This window comes from Amaranthus tricolor, chromosome 6, assembly GCF_026212465.1.
Source record: "Amaranthus tricolor cultivar Red isolate AtriRed21 chromosome 6, ASM2621246v1, whole genome shotgun sequence".
NCBI lineage: Eukaryota > Viridiplantae > Streptophyta > Magnoliopsida > Caryophyllales > Amaranthaceae > Amaranthus > Amaranthus tricolor.
In genome coordinates, this window is record NC_080052.1 from 23162868 (window position 1) to 23182217 (window position 19350).

General features: G+C 33.5%; 2 protein-coding genes across 3 annotated transcripts; both read right to left on the minus strand.

Annotated features, from left to right (window-relative positions):
- Positions 1-2627: 2627 nt before the first annotated feature.
- LOC130815137 (uncharacterized) lies at positions 2628-6285 on the minus strand. Its single transcript, XM_057681497.1, has 4 exons — positions 6083-6285; positions 5875-5981; positions 3017-3095; positions 2628-2930 (listed from the first exon to the last, which is right to left on the minus strand). The coding sequence occupies exons 1-4, from the start codon at positions 6083-6085 to the stop codon at positions 2883-2885; spliced, it is 237 nt and encodes a 78-aa protein (XP_057537480.1). The 5' UTR covers positions 6086-6285; the 3' UTR covers positions 2628-2882.
- A 350-nt stretch (positions 6286-6635) lies between these two features.
- LOC130815134 (zinc finger CCCH domain-containing protein 64) lies at positions 6636-16471 on the minus strand. Of its 2 annotated transcripts, XM_057681494.1 has the most exons (10): positions 16331-16471; positions 15980-16253; positions 13705-13834; positions 13475-13594; positions 13145-13262; positions 10453-10895; positions 10041-10326; positions 9041-9134; positions 7717-7862; positions 6636-7441 (listed from the first exon to the last, which is right to left on the minus strand). In XM_057681494.1, the coding sequence occupies exons 1-10, from the start codon at positions 16409-16411 to the stop codon at positions 7307-7309; spliced, it is 1827 nt and encodes a 608-aa protein (XP_057537477.1). In that variant the 5' UTR covers positions 16412-16471; the 3' UTR covers positions 6636-7306. The 2 variants fall into 2 exon arrangements, with proteins under 2 accessions (XP_057537477.1, XP_057537478.1); XM_057681495.1 differs by lacking the exon at positions 16331-16471 and having other exon boundaries at positions 13705-13806; positions 15980-16119.
- Positions 16472-19350: the final 2879 nt, after the last annotated feature.

A 19350-nucleotide genomic window follows, 5' to 3' on the forward strand; every position in this document is an offset into this window, starting at 1 on the left:
ACCCAAATAGAAAACGACTTAACAAAAAAAGTGTAAACCCGAAATTGAAACCTACCAAAAATTATTCGATTTGAAGTCCCACGACCAATTTGTCGATTTTATCTCTTAGCATGTTAAAGTTACTCATACGAACCGAAAATCTCACTAACCGCTTACTTGAAATAAAATTGTAACTCTTGAAAATTGTTTTTCGTGAATTAACAACCAAATTATAATTTGAAAATGTAAAATTACATTACAAATTTCAAAGAAAGTTTGAACCACTACAATAATGGTGTAAATTAAATGAGGGCAGAGAAAACTATAACTAAAGGAATAAGAAACTAAGAAGAAAATTTTACACCAACAGTAAAGTGTGCTTGACAAATAGTTTTTTATTCGCCTTTTCGTTAATTATTTCGCTTCTTGATTGTTTAAATAGCCAAAAACACATTTGACAAGTTAGCAAACAAGTCGACACTAAAGCGAAAACAACAAAAACATTCAAGGATCACTAAATAAGGTTTAAATGTAGGTTCGTGTTGTATCAATGTTTAGGAAACAAATATGCAATATGATGTGATGAATGACAATTATAAATAAATAATCAAGACAAAGATTTAATGTGGTTCACCAATCCATTGGCTACATTCAGCATCTAGCCTAGGATTATATTAAGTGTTTAAAGGAGAAATAACAAACTTAATAGGAATTACAAGTGGAGAATTAGTGTAAGAAGAAAGGAGCTAATTGGGGAGAAACTAAGTAAGGTGGAATAGCTCTATACAATGAGACTATTGGGGCATCTAATTAAGAACTTGAACAAGTGTATTTATAGGGAAAAATAAGGGCTTGAAGTAATATTATGGGACAGCAACAAAATGGGCAGCAATTGAAAGATGTAGGCAGCAGCATATCACACACAAAATCAGCAGCTGCTGGCTTCTGTTTTTGCTTCTTCCATGTACCCACATGATCCCCTTTAGTCCCATTACTCTTGCACCTTGTCCTTGGTTAGAATACTTGCACTCCAAACACTACCAAGCCTTCACACATCCATGTTTCCACTACCATTAGTACATGTACAAATGTACTTACATGATTCCCAACAAACAAATCATAATGTGGTACTTTGTCCTCTTCTAACTTAACACTATTATGTATAATCAATTTTCTTAATTATTATTTTGATTACTAGGTAAACCAAGTCACCAATAATCCTAATAAGAATAAACAACCAACGACCAGTTAATAATTAGTAACAAACATCTCTTTAACATCTGGCGTAGGCATATTAGTTAATATGTTCTACTGCTCAAACCAACTAACATACATTCTCCAACTAACAATCATTTGTGAAATAGGTGCTGAGCTCAACTAAAACTAAGAAGATTGTAGTGGACTTATATAGAGTATACTTCTTCACCAAAATCATGCCAATTCTTGTATTATTATAATCTGTAAATTCAAAATATGAGTTCCATTAATGCTCAAAATGGAGAAGAGGACAAAAAAATTTATAGAGACGAGGGCAAGAGAGTGAGTATAAAAAGGAGTAATGTTTTTGAGGAAAATGACATTTGAAGTCCGATCTGACAAATAAATTTTCTCCGTGTCTTGGTTGGATGCATTTGGTACAATTGGGTCATTTGGTGACTTGATATTGGGTTGGAATAAGAAAAATTGATATTGTCTGTTAGGAGTATATTTCTTTAGGTTTTATATTATTTGTTAGGGGGCATTTAGCAAACATGGAACTCGGTAAGAGTTTCAAATAGTAATTCATTAGATCTTTTAAAAGTCTAATTATTTATCTAAAATGAGCCCACATATTTAAAATGAGCCTACACATCAAGTATAAGCGCATAATATAATACAAATCTAAAATTAATTAAGAGTTAGGTCATGGGTCGGATCACGGGTGGGTTTGAGTAGAGTTTAGATCGCTAAACTTAAAAGATTAAATAAAATAAGCTTTTTCATTAAAAGAATTCCCAAAATAAACTTTGGATATTTTAATTCCCAAAATAAGCATCTTTATGTCGAATCTAAAGTCAGATTTGTTCGCTGAGAGCGAACAAAAGGGAAATAATGTCATGAGGTTTGAAGGGACAAAAAAATAACAAAGTGTTTGTTTGCTATCATCAACAGCGAACAAACATTGTTTTTAATTTTTTTTGTCCTTACAAATGTTATGATATTGTCCCTCTTTGTTCGTTGATGGTAACCATGAACAAAGTCCTGGTAAATTTTTTTTCTTTTGTTTGCTGTTAGTAACAGTGAACAAATCTAACCTTAGGTTCGTAAATTGTACATAAAAACGCTTATTTTGAAAAAAAATTTAAAAAAAAAGCTTATTTTATTCAATCTTTCTCTAAATCTAGACTCAAACCCATATATTTTCTACACCAAACCTAACTCCATTAGGCCTCCATAAATTAGACAAAAACTCAAAAGATAAGTTTGGTTTAAACGCAGGTCCAATGGGATCTTATCCATGAACATTCCTAGATGGAAGGAATGAAGAATGCTAACAAATATCAGGAAATTAGACGTTTCAAGATGATTTTGTTACTGGCCAAATAATACTAGCAAGTTATAAAGTGTATCCCACAATCTACAACTTGCAAGTTATAATCCACCAAAAATTGACTTCTGAAGTTTCTTTTGGCCATCCATCATTTAGTAAATGAATTTCTTCAAATTCTTAAATGTGATAAGAATAATCTCATCAAGTACAGCCTCTGGTAATTACTACTTAGCATTACTGAGCTACCTAATTGATGATGGAAACAGTGACACAGTACTTAACTATAATTCATACTTCATAACCACAAACTAAAAAAGTCAAAACATCGTCAATCCGAGCAATACTCTATAGTGACGTACAGAGTTCGCACTAATCAGACATAAACACCAGTTGATAGCAGTAAAAATAAGGACCCGAAGCCCTGCAACAGCAATAAAGAATTTAATTAATTAAAAGGCTACTGAGTTCAAAGACACAAAAGTTAATAGAAGATGCATAATTGCATACCAAGAGAACAGAAGCAATGGCTCCAGTAACAAGTTCTTTGGCAAGACTCCGGTTCTTCCTAGAAGAAGTTGTTTCATAACTGCAATAAAACAAGGGTAACCACGAAACACTAATTACAATGACAATACTTGGAGCTAATGAACTGATATCCAAAGAATACAATACAAATGAAATATGAAAGCTATGAAATGGTATATCACTCACTCTTGAAAATCAAACAGTCCAAATAACAACTTACCGTGATACATAACTAGTGCCACAAAACTGATTCAATTTCAGCCCTCAATTAGCAGTTCAAAGAATCAATATATGATCATTAGCCACTACTATAATATATAATGGTCTCACTTAGGATGTTCAAGAAATTTTTTATGTTTGCTTCGATACTGCGTTCACATTATAATCCCTTCTCAACATTTTGAACACTTAACATCCACTCAGCAAAAGGAAGCACTGTGAAACCTAGTAGATGCAGTAGTTATCTTTAGCGGTTCAAGAGTCTAGTTGTTTTAGCTATTTTCATTGATTATTCAGCACAATTAGCTATTTGGATGATGAAATAAATAAATATTTAAGTATCCTAAAGGCTAATTCATAGCATTCACAATACTACCTCAATGCTAGTTTTTTGTTTCCATTCCATTACCCTAATGTCATAAAAATATGCCATCCATTTTCCTTCCACCGGAGCATGTTAGATTCTCCAACTATCTACTTCATAAAATATGCATCCTCAAGATCTCCATTACAATTAGAATAAAAAGTTACCAATACACACATGCATACACACAGAAGAACGAAAAACCAGGCACCATTCCAAAACATCACATAGAAATCAATGCAATAAAAGAACACAATGGTATATTGTACAATTGCCAAGTTTTTAGAAGATTCTGTGATTTCTGAACTACTTTTCTGGTCAGATGCTGGGTAGAATTACATTAAAACCATAACAATCTTGACAAAGACAGTCTTGACTAGCAAGTTTAAATATTAGAAACCATCAACCCATCTTGAGAAAAAAAGGAATCCCTCAGCTATCATCAACAGTTGAGCAACAAAAATTTCTGAACATCTGAGTGAGGACCTACGAGTCGTGCTTAATAGTCAGCTTTGTGGTGTTTCAGGGGATGATCATACCATAGCTGGTCAAGTTATTGGCTAACCATCCTTGGTTTTGCATTAATTTTTTGTTATGTGGCTTAGCATAGGCTATTAGGGTCACTTGGTTTGATTACTTAATGAACGAAGCTAAATGGATTTTTGAGAAATAATTGCCAGAGTGAGCAGCAATGTAGCTAGCTGGGGCAGGTGTCAATGTCTCATTTAACTCGAAAGCAGTAGCACCAAATCTTCAGGTGTTTGGGAATGCATCAACATTCCCGTGGAGACATAATGTCAAGACAGCATCCTTTTTTACGGTTCCACATATGCATTCATCTTCTCAAGAACACAGAATATTCGAACATTTAGCTACCCGGCCATTCAACCTTGTCAGCAGGATGTGTTCTGTTTTGTGGAAGCTCCTTTATTATGTAATTCCAATTTCCATCTTATAAGTTTAATACGAGCAGTTAAATTGTAATAAAATAGATTATCTTTAATGCATTCCAGGAGATCGTGCTTAACCATAAGGCTATACATACGTAATGTGTGGAGCAACAAAACCATTATCTGCTTAAAAAAGTACCAAATTATGAGAAAATTCTTATCTTTTGTTTCTTTGTGAACCATAAAAGTACTTAGTAACCTACTTCAGATAACCCTTAATTAAATTTTAACTGACACTGATATTACTAAACCCAAAGTTTTGATGAACTTATGTTTCCTAGCAAAAACCTCAAACCCTGTATGAAGTTAACTTCTTTGCACATTTTCCAATTTTTACTCCAAATAACTATCATCTGCAAATCCAAACCAAGAAAAGAATCCACTACATTGAAGATGGTAAAAAATCTTAATAGTTCATGAGTCTTAAAAGTTAATAATAATCACAAATCTCCATTTACTCACTAGCTTATAAAGTGGCCAGCAGTTTCACTCTACTATGTGCAAACAAGAAAACAAAACACAAAAATAGTGAAGGTAAAGCTTCATTTGGGATTGTTAGAAGCTTATTAGTCACTTAGAAAGTTAAAAGTCAACTACAATCACAAATCACCATAATATCTCTAGTCTGTAGAGTGGCCAACGGGTTTATTCTGCTACATGGAACAACAAAGCAGATCGTAAAACAGTAAAGGTGGAATAACATATGTGAAAAAATGCATAAACATGATTGGGATTTGAAAGGGAAAAAACCTTTGTTTTATCTTGTGACAACACTAAGCAAGCACCAACGGAATACAGTTGCCGCAAGGGTTTAGACTTTAGAGTTCTAATGGATACTCATATAATGTCACAAATTCACAAGTTTTCATGTAAATACAGGTGGGTAGATAGTCAGTTAGACATTCCCAATTCCCCCACCTTCACCTCTACCTCCGTCTCCACAGTCATTACATGAATTTGGTACAAAAAATTTAATCAGCACTCATGATCTCCAAAAAGTCTAGACTATGTTCCATGATCCCCCCATTAAAAATCATTGAACATACTTTCAATCATCTAATTCACAGCCCTCAAAAATCTACTTAATATAGTTAAATCTTGATTAGAATTCATCATCATTACAATCCAATTCAAAGGTTCAGATTAAGTAAATCAATAGAACAAATACAAACACAATTCGAAAAATTCAATTAATTAACCACAATCAAACACCAAGAACTCACATCATGAAAACAACACAAACATAATCAATCAAAATGGTTCATGAAAAACGGTAAAATAACTTGAATCGGGAAAGATCAACTAACATGAAAAAGGAGGCGGTGAAAATTAGTCCAAAAACAAGGAGCATAAAAGCTAGGGTTGGATATAGCGATTGAGGAACAGGACTAGTGATGGGTTTCGCCGATGGAGCCTGAAAATTGACATCAAAGAGAAGAAATCACAGAACATAAATTGTGTAAAATAAAAGTTTTATGTAGAAAGAGATGATTGATAATGGAAGAGAAAGATTACCATGAGAGATCAGATGAAGAAGATCGATCTGCTGAAGGTCTGCTCGCTACTCGATTCAGCCAAGTCTCGGACAGACGGGTTGACAATGAAGCACCCGATTAACTGCCTTTGGGTTTATGGGTTTAGAAATTTTTTAGAACCATTTTTTTCTTTTCTAAGTTATAAAATTTCAAAAAGTAGCATGCATGCACTTTAAAATTGACAAATACTCCCAAGTTAAATAATGGATAAAATATTTAATTTAACACTTCAAAAAAATAAACATTTTAAATACTAATAAATGAATGAATATATAATAATTTTTTCATTTTACTATGTGTGTCCCATTTCTCTATTACATAAATCACAAATTATTTTATGAGGCGGTTTTATTAAAACACGTCTTATATATAAATTAGATAAGTAAACTAATGCAAATTATTGGAATATTAGCTCTTTATTTAAATACTATATGACAAATTCAGTTAGTAAAAATATTAGAATAGAATATTAGCTCTTTATATCACTTTATACTTTTATTACTTTATATTTTATATTTAAAATAAAAACCCCATATGAATTTCCTTGAAAACAAATACCTCTTTTTTCAGACATAGTCTTAAGTTCGAATCTCATCTAACTCTCACTTTCTCTCATCCTACCCTATATTCCAAAAGAAGTTAAAATCTACAATATATTTTTACACGTGAACAGCAATGTTAACGCAATTAGGCATATATGGTGTTAGTTAATTTAGTTAAATTATTGTTCCATCTTTATGGGAAACCCTTACAATTCTTCTCAGTTCTCACAACAATTTCAAAAAAAATATTCTTTCACGCTACAGTATTAGATCATGGAAAAATACAAACAAAACTCAGCTAGTAAATCAAGTCTACTGCAAGCCAACGCCATATATTTCTATCAAATTGATTCGATGAACACGTAAAATGAATGAAGGTTACAGTCCAAGCTCAGTCGCAGCAATCAACGACGACTTAAGAGCAGTGCCGCTTTCATGGTGCACATATTCCAACAAATGCGGAAGGCAGCAACAAGGATATCTGATACTCGTACATGTGAACATTAGAAAGCCATCTGTACTGAAAGCATGGGAGTTGAAGATGCCCAAGCACGAATATTGAAGAAAGATCAATGAGATCTAATTTTGAAGATACGAATGACCGATGTGCCTTCTAAGCCTACGGTATTGTGCATCTTCAAGATGCTATTCTAAGCTCCAAATCAGGCATCTTCACTGGGATCAAAATTCTTGAATTGCAACTTAAAATCTTCCACCAATTTCGCCTCTTCGTCTTTGCTAAGCTTACAATTCCTCCAGTCAGCCTTATCGGGCATTTTGAGCAGGCCGGCCATTACCTATCAAAAATCAACAGAATAAAACCCACCAAATCAACATAAGTCTACTTTAAGAAATTTTCTAACCCCACCAAATCAACATAAGTCTATTTTAAGATATTTTCTAACCCCACCAAATCATGGTTGCCCTAGTGGTTAAAGGCTTTCCCTTTCACCCTTGTGACAGGTTCTTCCTCCCTTTGCCTATAGGGATTCTCCAACTTTACCCCCGAATAAAAAAAAGTAGAGGAACAATTATCTTCTACTACAACAATGGGTAAAACTTTATTTCATACCTCACGACCGAATTGAACAGGGAAGTTTTCATTCTCATCTATAGTATGTCCCAGTATAGTTCCATCATGAAGCTCCACGTAGAAAAACCCGGATACTCCATCAAACCTTGCTTTCAACAATTCTCTTGCTTCAGAAACATCATCACCTACAGCGTTGGAAAAGGAAAATATTGATGGAGACTAGCCAAATGCAGCAGCAAATAAGGGTCAGTACTGGCATATACAGATGATAAAATAAAAGGCTGAGAACAGTTGCATTATCCTTAAAAAATAACACAAAATGATTAAGAAATTGAAAGAAAAGACATCAAGGATAAATCTTTCCCTTTTTCTGAAACAAGCATGAGATATTCTAACTCTGTCAAGACAGTCTATTCTAGAGACTTCATCCAACATTAGACTCGCATTCAGGAAGCTTTTTCCAATATAGAGGTGAGATTGAGCCTTAAACCACATGCCTAAGATAATTCTGTGATTCTGCCTGATAGTCTCAGATTTGGTTGATATGGACTCTGTGTCTCTATTGTTTGTTTTCAGCTATTATATGCTAAGTTACTTGGAAACAAATCCGGTTCACATGTAGATAATGAAGCGTCAAGTGACTTTGCAGCTCAATTTTTCCCACGAGATCGAGAACATGTTCCTGATATGTAAAGATTGTTGTGTGTTTTCATAATAAAAATATACACAATTCAGACTGAATTGTGGGAAATTTGATTAAAAGTTCGATCTCGAGCAACTTTGTGAACATATGAAATATCACAATTTGTGAGCAAATATGAAAAATCACAGAAATTTTTCCTCTGTGTGTCCTATTACAAATATAGTGCAAAATATCGTCTATACCACTGTATCATGGTGGCCATATTGTAAATGTTTATGAGCTACCTGGGACTCAAAAATAAGCTAAGTCAACCACATATTTGCATGATCACATTGATCCCAAAAGACATTTCACGAATCACGACCGTTACTGCAGCAGTGACCAAAACCACAATGACAAAGTTGGCCGAGGTATGGTGCTGTTAAGGAGGTGCACTTAAGGAACACAGAAACACACCAAGGCACATTTTAGGTGTCTGAATCCTGTTTTTGCGCACCTTTTCAAAGTATATATATTCAATAGCTCCTGTCCACACATACTACTGTGTTCACCAAACAACAAACAATCTAGAAACAAAAGTATAATCCAGAGAACCGTTTCATGTGCCGGAAAATATCCATTTCCGTGAATTTATCTTTTATTGTAACACAACACAGCAGACAGGTAGAGCACCAAAGGAGATATGATTCTAGTACATCAGCTAACCATTGTTTAACTTACCCATAATTGCCTCAAAATCAAATCCCAATTTTTTAGCAGCCAAGTTGAATATGCTTTTCACAGAAGATGCTTTGGACTGTGGGATAGGAAGTGCCTACACAAAAGATATTTAAGATAAGTGTACCAAGAATCTAAACTGAAATGCACATCATAACATTAACTCCTAAAAGATTAATTTTACTAGTATTTTTTTCATCAATAAACGATTAGAAGTTAAACCTGCTGAAGCAAATTGCACTTGGTTCACGAAAAGAACAAATGACTTCAGTGAAAAGATCTTGAAATAAATATCAAGACACAAGGGATGGGATACAAGCATATGTGAAAATAAGGTTTCGATCGCGGTCATGGTAACAATAACGGCCTCGGAACGAATATCGCAGTCAATATGGATAATTTCGAGGTCAATTCAACCTATATTTTGGTCGCAGCAAACATAAAAAACCTTTACAATACGGTCACGATACATTTATGGGGCCTTGTTTTTGCACTATGGATACAAGGATCCGAATCTAGAATCTGTAATTAGATATATTCTCCCTTTTTTCCCAAGTAAGATGAGAAAGATCAGAACAGATTATGTGAAATTCTACATCCCCTACTCAGAAGCACCAAAATGGTACTATCCCCGATGTTGCTTATAGTTAAAGAAACTACTCAATAGTTCATACAAATATATATAAGACAATCTGGTATCCATTCAATGTGGATCAGATAAACGTCTATAATTTCCAACACAGTGCTAAAAAAGGGTCAAGCTACAGTTAATGAATGGAGATGCTAGAGCCTAGGAGCAAAGTATGGACCAGAAGTAGGGCACTATAGTTGTGATGCAAAGTTCAATAAAGATTACATTGTACAAGTAATTTCATGAGCAACAAGGAAGAATTCATTTAAAAAAAAGTTTATTGCAATTGTGAAATGTAAAGGAGACAAGCAAGCAGCTTTCTTTTATTCATGTAGAAACTACGCCAGGAAGAAAAACTGAATACGCCCTCACCTGGAGATTAGCATGAGTGCTCCGTTTAGATATCAACTCAAAGAAAATGAACTCTTTCCTTTGAGTTTTTCCGAACATTCGAAGACAGCTCTGATACTTATGGAGTTCTTTTTGACAATCTGAAGGTAGAGACAAAGTATTTGGAGAATGCTCCACTGGTATTAACAGCACATGATCATCAACCAGTGGACCTTTTGCTAATGCACAGTACAAGTGTTCTGTAACAGAAATGATTAAATGGGACTCCACACTGGGGCTTGACAAACAAAACCAGCATTCTCGTGACCTGACATGTGTCATATCATCATATATTAGATAGTAAGTGAAGTCGAAAGGACACTAAAAAGTCAGTTTTCATAGAAAAATAGTGATGATCATTTCCAAGAAACTTAAAAACAAATGATAAACCAACCTGTTAGCGCTTGCATTTTGAGATCGGGATCTCCTATTGGTAATACTTTCACCTTCTTCAACTAAGCTATGCTTAAAGTGACACTCAGGACCCCTTTCACATTTTCCTTTGTTAAGAAAATCAAAACATACTCCTCTAGCATATTGCTCTCTTGCTTCATCATCATGCCGAAAATGACAATTGTCTCCTCGAGGGCATGTACCAGATGACAAATATTTAAAACACAGCTTTTCTGTATTACCATCCCCTTGCTTTTGTTTTTTCACATCATAACGCCAATATTGCTCTTCAAGAGTACTGTCACCTGGTCTTTTGGTCGTCACTCGGCTAGGTGTGTTATCAACAACTTTGTATGGAGACGGAGTTGTATTGGGAGGTTTGTTGCTTATTTCTATTGCTGACATCGTTGAGGCTGGAGTTGGAGAAATTGCATGCAGAAATTTCTAGCCACCAAAAATAAGAAACAGTCACTGATGAGGCACATCCCAAACAGGACAGATGAGCAAAATTAGAGCCATTTTTAAATGGAAGATATATAAGAGGCCAAACAACAAAATAACAATGAGCTGAAAAGAATCAATCAGAGAAATGAACATGAAATTCCTTGAAGTATCTATTAGAATCCCTAAACTGATCAATCTCCCCACCACTCCCATTACCATTGTTTTTGGAGATATGCATAGCCATTTAATAACTGTTACATCTCCAGAGTCAAGACAATGATTAAACTCAAAAAGGATACAAATTCAGGGTAATTTCAGGGTGAAAATGGGCTGATACTCACACTCACACTCGGTGTATAGCCAAACACGAAAGACCCACCTCCAAAAAACACATGTCTGCACGTGGGATGCATTTTCACATGTTGCTGCAATCATAGGCATATTCAAATAAGGGCCCACATGAACCCTGGCCCAGGATATGAACAGTGAGACAAAGAGGTGATAAGGGTGCATCAAGTTTAAACTAGAAGTAGCGTGTGATTAGGTTGCAGTCCCTCTTGGAGGGAATGAGGTTGGCAAATGGTGGCACTGAACATTTTCTTTGCTTGATCTTTAACATTCAACTATTATTTCTTTTTCAAAAGGATTTTTTTCAAAGTGAAAAGAAATCGGAGATACATAGAGAACTTGAGATATGAAAGTTTAGAAAAGATAATAGAGAAAGATCATTGGATATGATTAAGAGACAATGATATAATAAAGTAATCAAATAGAAGTGGAAAACAAAAACAATTAGTCGATAATTAATGAAATACTAGGTTTCGAAAAACTTTAGACATCTGAAGATACTTATTTCCTTTTAAATAAGAAGTTTTCAAATACATGTTCCTTTCATTTCTTTTTGTTATAGTTATTTTGGATTATTTTAATTGTCAAACTTCTCAAATTTTCATCATTACTATTTTCAAATATAGAAGTATAAAATTATGTATATAAAAATTAGCTTTATGAAAATGTATTTAATTTAAATTGTCCAGTTATATTTTTTAAAATATTTATAATAAATTTTAAGATATGAATGGTCAAAGTACTATAAGTTTGACCTTGAATATCAAAATAGCAACAAAAAAGAAACGAAGAGAATAACACATATTCTTTCTATGATAAATTTTATGTAGTTAAGTTAATACATATGTAATTTTAAATATATTACTCTAGATTGGCCCAATAGATATATATTTTCTAAATTCGCCCCGGGCTACAATGTCTTATCCTCCTTGATTTTCCTTTTGTGATTGCTTAATTTACACTACGTACTTTCTTTTGCTACCCCGTTACATGGATGATAAAAAGCTCAAGGCAGTTTTTAGTAACAATTTTAAAGGTTAATTTTTGCATATACTCCCTTTGCCCCTTTCATATAGCATCATTTTCCATTTTGGGTTGTTCCTTTCGTTTTGCATCATTTCTATTGTGAACAATTACTCACCAGTCACCACTTTCTTTTAATTTCATTCATATATTTTAACTCTATTTTAATTTCATTCACAAAATTTATTATCTCTCTTCATTTATTACCAAATATCCCCTTTTCCTTAAAAAACATATATTTTCTCTTTGCTACTATCCAAGAGGAACATATGAGTAACTGAAAGCATCTTTTTATCAATGAATGATTGAAGAATTTTAGCTTCATTGTCAATTTCTAATCCAAATAGAGAAAAATGAAGTGAGAGGATCAACTATAACCAAAGTAGATCCTAGACTAGAATGCACAAGGCTAATAAACAAGAAACAGCCATCTTGTAGTACAGCTTCATTTTGAAATGCTTGTCATCCTCTTGTCGGGTTCAATTCCAAATATGTTGAGAATAAAAGCCCTTGATAGCTCATCTTAAAAGTGAGACCAAACATCTAAATGCTCAAGAGTGTAAAATATCTAAAACAGGCGTTTAATGAACAAATTTAGAAATGTTAACATACTTAACAATGATACTAAACACATCAAATCAACTTGCATGAAGATCAGATCAAATGAGCAGAACTTTATATGCTTAAGATAAAAATTAAATAACAAGCAAACAAAATGAAGTTCCAACCATCAAATGAAGCTAGATGCAGCAAAGAGAAAATTAACCAGGATGTTCATAGGAGATTAATTGTACAAGCAAGAAAATTTTCCAAAAGAAGCATGAAGCTGTGTGAGTGTATATACATGTATATATACATATTAATGAAATAATCCAAACCTGCTTCTCTTTATTTCCTACGGGAGCAAGGCCAAAGAAACGGGTTACATGCACAGCATCAACATTAGAGTATGGTTCACGAGCATAGAAGACCGCCTTTGAACCTGTAATGTGATAGCTATCATGAAGAAACACAAATCAGAAAATCATAGCGCAAAGGAGCTTCTCTAAGGTTAATGGTAATAACATTCATACATCAAGTAATCAGACAATCAAAACATCAAATTATAGTACTATGCCAATTTCCCTTTCTGCAATCCAGATGCCAAAGATAGTCATTTCATAACAAGTATAGTTAGAAACTTCCCTCAAGAACAAATCATAACTTACCGAGGCTTAATCTCTGCTACCAACTCTGCTACAGTAGAATCACCACCAAGAGAATCAGATATTCCAGGGGGTATATCATTGGCTGCAGCCATATTTGTAACCCCACTAGGCCATTCATTAGTTTAACTAATTAAGAAAATCAATTCACTAGTACCAGAATGATGATTATAGCTTGAGAAAAAGAAAAAAAGAATATGAAACCATATAAAAAAGAAATTAACAAAGGATATGTCAGAAACAAGTCAAAAATTCCAGGATCCTCAGCTAATGCCCTCAAACCATCCACATCGTCCTGACTATATGTTCCAAATTGTTGTCCGCTTGCTGATTGCCTACCAGATAAGTATGCCACAGACAACCCTAGTTATCAATAAAGTAAATTAGCATAATACAAAACGAAATGTTAATGTGTTACACTAATATTCACAATTTAAATACTCACATAACTTCATAACCGCTGAACTTATGTTAGACTTTTTTTAGTTAACACAGATGCAAAGGAGAAGAACATTTGTTAGACAGACCGGAAGGCAACAGTCAATAACTCCACTAAGAGAGAACTCTAAGCATAAACTTTAACTTATTTGGTAACTGATAATAAATGGAGGCAATAGGAAAACATCAATGTGCAATTTGCAAGAAAATCTCTAATAAATTTTTAATCCCACCGGATGAACACCTTCTCGAGTTATTATTGATAAAAAACAATTTCACTAATTAAAGATTGTAAGATTTTCCTACAAAATGCATATACTATCTAGAAGTTACCGGGAATTCGGGAGCATGATTTCTAGGAACCAAGACTGCAGATCACAATTACAAATTACAATAATGGAGATTTTGCTTAATAATTGCAAATATTTCTCCTATGGCCATCCTCATTATATGCTTCCATAAACATTTAAACTAATGCATGCCCATACAAAAGCTGAAGTAATAGGTTGCTTAACAAGAACAACTTTCAATCCAAGATCAATATAAAATTAAGCAAGTAAATAAGTAAATGAAAGCAGTAAACAACAAACACAATAAGTTCATAAGGTTCACTCAACAAGGGTTACATCTTCCTTGATGGTAAGATTCAACATTGATGAGTAATGGACCTTGGAGTACAAATGAAGGCTTGAGGAGATAAGACAGCAAGAGAGATGTATTGTTTGTGTATTGAAGAATTATTTTGGCCAAGTTTAATAAGTGGGTATACATAAGAAAGATATAGAAGCCTTGGAAAAAATAGAAAATATATAAAAAGCCAAAATAGCCTTAATGAGAAAACAAAAGCTCGCCCAAGCAAAAAAGACCAAAGGTGCTCGCTCCCATACATTTTGCACTCATGACTCACCCATGGAATAAAAATGAATTCATCACATTACATAACGACCGTATCGATTTTTGAGCTTACCGAACTGCAAAACCCCATTATTTAACCGGTGATTTAAGATCATGGAGTGAACGTCATTTTTCTTAAAGTGTATTAGATTCCAAAAGAATTATTATATGCTTTAATTTAAAAATATGTTCTTCAAAACTTAAGTTACTATGATAAAATAATTTTTTAAGTTAATAATTCACATTGCAATGTTCGAAAAAGGATCCGTGACACCCTGAGATGTCGCATACGTAACAATGCGAACGTTGCCGCAATCGCGACAATATCCGAAATTTTTTTCAATGGGCCCGCCTTGACCAAATGTTCACTAGAACATAAAAGCACAAGTTGAACCACATATGGGGTGTTTGGCAAATGATTGGTAATAGCTTATGCAAACAATAAGCTTTTTAAACCACTTAATTTGCTATACATTAACACTGGATGGCTTGACTACCTCACCATCTATTGTACCAAAATAAGCTAAAATTACTTAATAAGCTATTTTATCAAAAAACCCCATAATTTATAAACCCAACAAGGATGAGAGTTGGGACTGAAGATTCTTATTACAACACAACTTTCTTATTTTTCATTGTTGTAAATTTACTTATATACAAGTCTCCTTATAGCAACAAATGACTGTTGGAAAAGAATCCACATGAATTTCACCAACTCATATGCTAATTTAATTGAAAATGTTTTAAACAAAGGCCTCTCACTTACAGTGCATTATTATACACAATTCTCCCATAATATCCCCTCCTAACTAGATTTCATTAAGCTTTTAAGCACTATCAATTCTTTGCTTCAATCACGTGTACCAAATAAGTTGCATTTAGAAATGATGTTACTACAACTCAACATTAACTGATATTTTACCTCTCCCACTAATTCATTCCTTTATACCAAACCCATTTTTCAGCTTTCAATTAGCTATTTATGTTTCCTTCAACTAACTAGGTACTACCTCAAAATCACAAATTCATTTCACATACAACCCAAATTAAGTAAAATCCCAATTTCTTATTCATCTACTGAGCTACGCTCATTAAAAATAGACCAAATGTACAATAATTCTTAAATTCCCAATCATCAAAGAAACAGAAAAGGGGAAAAGTGACAGAAATACAAACCAAAAATTGTGAATTTTCCACCGCCTTTCAACCAAAACAAATTATGACAAACCCTTAAACCATCCATCATAAACCCTTGATTAGCAGGGTCTCTAACTACTGTAGAAAGAACTTTAGGTGCACCAACGCCATAATCACCGATAAAATAGGTGGGTATAGGGATATCTCGTTGCCCCGAAATGTATTCCATAAATTCCTCCAGTTGTTGTGTTGAGTCCGGGAAGAATTGACCCACGCAAAACAAAGCATCGAAGGGTCCTGCTGATTTGTTTACCTGAAATTATAAGTTAGAGAAAGATTGAATAAATACTTGTTAAAGTGGAAGGTTGTAGGAGAAAGGGAAAATAATACCGAGACAACGCGTTTGAAAAGCAGAGAGAGGCGGCCATAGACGTCTCCGGAGAGAAGAATGCGGGGCGGAGAAGAACCCATTAGAGACTCGACAGTAGACACTAGAGACTAGAGTCTAGATCGTGTGAGAATCGCGAAAATTTGAAAAAAAAAATAAAATTTCAACAACTTTAAATAAACTTCGTTTAAATTTTATTTTTAAAATAAGGGTTTTTGGCTCTAAAGCTTGGTGTATTCTCTCTTTTACTAACAGCGAATTAAAAGCAATGGTCAAAATTTTAGTCAAACCTGAAATTGCTGTTAGTAATAGCGACTTAAAGGTTGACTGGTCAAACTTTAATGTCGTTGTTACTAACAGCGGCTTCAGATTTGACTAAACTTTTGACTTTTATTGACTTTTTTGTATAATTTAAACTAGCTGTTGTAAAATTGAAAAATAGTCGTTATAAAGTTGAAAATAACCGTTGTTATTATGTTTAATAAATAACTCCATCATTTCTTTACTTCATTGTATCCAAACTCCATCATTCTTGTTCTAGTTAATCGATTTTGAAGATAACATAAAGTATTATGTTAGTGTAACACCCCGTAAATTATCGGGTTTAAAAAAAAATATAGTAAGATAAAAAAAATAAATAAGATTATTAAATTATACTATTTTACATATATAATCATAAGAATAAAGTACATTAAATTTTAACGGTAACGAGTTTTATCACGTACGATGTCATCGCGTGACGTTTCTTTTCTGTTTTAACAATATCATAATAATTACTTAATTAATTAATTAATTAAAAAAATAATTAGGGGAAATTGAGGGGGTTGCCGGTTGGTGGAGGCATGGGAGGAGTCTTGTAACTCCTCTCATAATTATGTATTATGGCACAATTATGACCATTATCTTAATTGCCTATTAATCCTTAAACTTCTTTGATTTTCCTTACTATTTCAAAAACTTCAAGTAAACAAAAAAATTCAGAAATTTTCTCCCTTTTTTATACTTGAATTCGGCACATTCAAAAGGAAAAAAAAAATTCTTGTTGTTCAATCCAATCTTTTGATCAAAGGGTAAGTTTAATTAAATTGTTAATTATAGATTTTAGATACAAAGATTTCTAAAAGAATTATATTTTATGTATGATGATATCCTATGAGGATTGAATGATATTTAAATAATTTTTTATGGTTTACTTTTCTCTAACAAAATTTCAATTGTTAGATGAAATTTAAATAGTATAGACCAAGTAGTGTAGTTATTCAAGAGATTATAAATCCTTTAGCAAAATTTGATTTGTTTGAAGGATTGTGTTTATACATATACGTTTTGATTTAAAAGGGTGATTTGGTTTTATGATTCTCTAAAAAATTTTAATTTGTCAAGAGAATTAAGTATTTAATTTAATTATCATAATTTATGAAATTTTAAGTTTCTTGAAGGATTTTGTGAATGTGACCTTGTTAGATGTATTTTGGTCATGGGATTTATAAGGTTAATCATTTGAATAATGTATATATAATAATAATAATAATAATAATAATAATAATAATAATAATGATAAAAAAAATTTCGGGCAGCAGCAGTTCTGTCTCGGTAAAGGTGCCGATCCGGAAATGTTAGTCGTGTTCCGTTGTTTTATGTACCGATACGTTAAAAACTCGTTAAACGCTTAAAATAATTAAAAATAGTAATTGGATGTTAGAAATTATGAATTTTGGTATCCAAGGTAATTGACACGTTCCGAACGCAACGGCGAAGTCGGATTTTTCATTTGAATTTATTGAACTGTCCAAATCGATCATTTATGTTTCTGGTTAAAATTTACAAATTGGAAATATTAGGAATTTGATGAAAACATTTAAAATTATCAAATCCTAGTGATGTCTTAGTAGTATGGAGTGAATTAAATTTGTAAACACGTTCTAATACGTGATTGTTTTATGTGTATGTGATATTTAGGACCTCGATTCATAAGAGGGCGAAAGTTCTATCGTGGTTAAATATCGTTTGGTTGCAGCGCTTAAAGGTACACGCTTAGACCATACTGTTATGTGGTTGTGCAAGTAGTGATGTTTCATTTCTAATCGAGGCATTGTAATTCACATAAGGATTAGACATCTCAAATAATTTGAAAGAAATTAATTGGAAATTGAGAATTTATGTGTTAGACAAAGGGGTTGACGTTTGGTTGGATTATGTTACCCAAAGGGGTTAACATGTTGGTTTGGATTTTTACAATTACTGTTCCCATGGCAGTTTTGGATCATTGCGGTCACCATAGAGGTATGCATACTTTAGCCTTTGACGACCCGAACAAGACGGGCAACGTCTTAGGTCGGTGGTTGCCTTGGGATCAGCTCTCCCAAGTGTATTCCTCCAAAAAGATTTGGATTTATACTTGAACGACCCGAACAAGACGGGCAACGTTACAAGTTGGAATTATCTAATACTGAATGATTTATACTTGAACGACCCGAACAGGACGGGCAACATTACAAGTTGAGATTAACTAATAATGAATGTATTAGAGCCTATGCATGCTAGGATAAACATATTGCTTGTGTTCAACCCGATTGATATTTGTATGAAGTCTCTGACGTGTATTGGTTTGTTTCTTTGGAACCTACTGTGTGTTGTCATACGACGACTAGTAGGTTGATTGCAGGTGGGGTCTGGAGTGAGGTCTCGACTTAGAACCCCTAATCATCAAGACTATGCTATTATCTTTTTGTATTGGCTTATGAGTAGAAAGAAACTCTGTACTTATGTAACAGGAGATAGTGTAGTTTTCTTTTCGCTTCCGCTTATTTCAATTAGTTTGTCTAGAGGCCTTTAGGCTCTCGAATTGTACGTAAGAGCTTCCGCTGACTTATTTTCTTTCACGCTAGTACTGTTTTCTGTTTTAGCTATATTTCTTTATCGACGGAACGTTGACGATCCTAGAGAAAAGTCTTCTCTAGAGTCCAAAGTGTGAACCGGAGTTTGTATTTTCATATGGATTTCCGGGTCACTTAAACCGGAC